Consider the following 1,610-nt stretch of genomic DNA (forward strand, 5'->3'; position numbering starts at 1 on the left):
ACAGCGTAGATAATTCACTTTTAAACTTAGTGGCACCACATTTAGGGATCCTGGATAATGTGTATGCTATGTTCACACTTTTACACAGTCAACTTGTCAGTATCTGGCTAACTTACTTTTTCTTCTTTTTTTGTTATAAGAAACAAAATCTACAAAGAACATGACTCCTGTCAACTAAATAAAGACAGAGAAGAATCATTTACTGTTTTTACAAAAAAAAAGACTTTTTGTGTGCAGTGCCATGGAGATGTCCCACATGAACAACAGCAGCAAGGCCTTCTGGGCAGAGATGCCATGGGTGGATTTGAATGAGTGTCCCACCTCTCTAAGTGGAACTACTTTCCTCATAGTGGCCTACAGTACTGTGATTGCTGTCGGCCTCATCGGCAACATCTGCCTTGTCTTCATTATATCAAGGCAGAAGGAGATGAGGAACGTGACCAACATCTTCATCGCCAACCTCTCCTGCTCCGACATCCTCATGTGCATCGTGTGCCTTCCTGTCACAGTCATCTACACCCTGATGGACCGCTGGATCCTTGGAGAGGCCCTCTGCAAGGTCACGCCCTTCGTCCAGTGCATGTCCGTCACAGTCTCCATCTTCTCCTTGGTGCTGATTGCTCTGGAGCGTTACCAGCTCATCATCCACCCCACTGGCTGGAAGCCTGTGGTGGGGCACTCCTACTTGGCAGTTGCCATCACCTGGTTGGTGGCGTGCTTTATCTCTCTACCATTTCTCTCCTTCAACATTCTCACCAATGCCCCCTTCCAAAACCTGAGCCTCCCTTTCAATCCCTTCACAGACCACTTTATCTGTATGGAGCTGTGGCCATCAGAGCAGAACAGACTTGCCTACACCACCTCACTGCTGCTCTTCCAGTACTGCTTGCCCTTGCTGCTCATTCTTATCTGCTACCTGCGCATCTTCCTGCGACTACGCCGACGCAAGGACGTAGTGGAAAGAGCACGGGAACCAAAGCAGAAAAAAGCCAAAGGAGCAAAGAGGATCAACACTATGCTGGCCTCCATTGTGGCCGTCTTTGCTCTCTGCTGGTTACCTCTCAACGTCTTCAACACACTGTTCGACTGGCATCATGGAATCATCCCCGCATGCCAACACAACATCATCTTTTCTGCCTGCCACCTCACGGCCATGGCCTCCACCTGTGTCAACCCTGTCATCTATGGCTTCCTCAACAGCAACTTCCAGAAGGAGCTGAGGGCCACACTTTACCGCTGTCGCTGTTGGGGGATACCAGAGAGCTATGAGAGTTTCCCACTTTCTACAGTCAGCTCAGAGGTCACCAAGGTGTCCTCTCTGAGTGTGAACACCTAGTTCCACATGTGCACCTTGCAATTATGCAGTGCATCCTGCCTACTGCTTATGTGTTTCATTTCGTAAAATAAGCAGTGAAGTCAGACCACACAATGACATCATTCTACACTGAGACTATAGTCTATTTCTTGTTGCTGTATATTACTGTATTTAGGATTACTGTACTTTTTACAGTATTTCTGTAGTGTTTCCCTTCATTTGATAGTTATCTATATATTCCCATTCAGCCCTCTGTATAATTTGTATAATTGATTTGTTGAATACATCCATGCTT

The 1,610-nt window shown here is 46.6% G+C and overlaps 1 protein-coding gene across 1 annotated transcript; it reads left to right on the plus strand.

Annotated features, from left to right (window-relative positions):
- The first annotated feature begins 241 nt into the window (after nucleotides 1-241).
- On the plus strand, nucleotides 242-1,336 carry npy8br (neuropeptide Y receptor Y8b). Its single transcript, XM_029257011.1, has one exon. The coding sequence runs from the start codon at nucleotides 242-244 to the stop codon at nucleotides 1,334-1,336; it is 1,095 nt and encodes a 364-aa protein (XP_029112844.1).
- The last annotated feature ends 274 nt before the right edge of the window (nucleotides 1,337-1,610 follow it).

This window comes from Scleropages formosus, chromosome 12, assembly GCF_900964775.1.
Source record: "Scleropages formosus chromosome 12, fSclFor1.1, whole genome shotgun sequence".
Classification (NCBI taxonomy): Eukaryota; Metazoa; Chordata; class Actinopteri; order Osteoglossiformes; family Osteoglossidae; genus Scleropages; species Scleropages formosus.

What these genes read in the sequence shown, in the direction of transcription:
- npy8br (XM_029257011.1), top strand. Translation starts at nt 242, where the DNA reads ATGGAGATGTCCCACATGAACAACAGCAGCAAGGCCTTCTGGGCAGAG.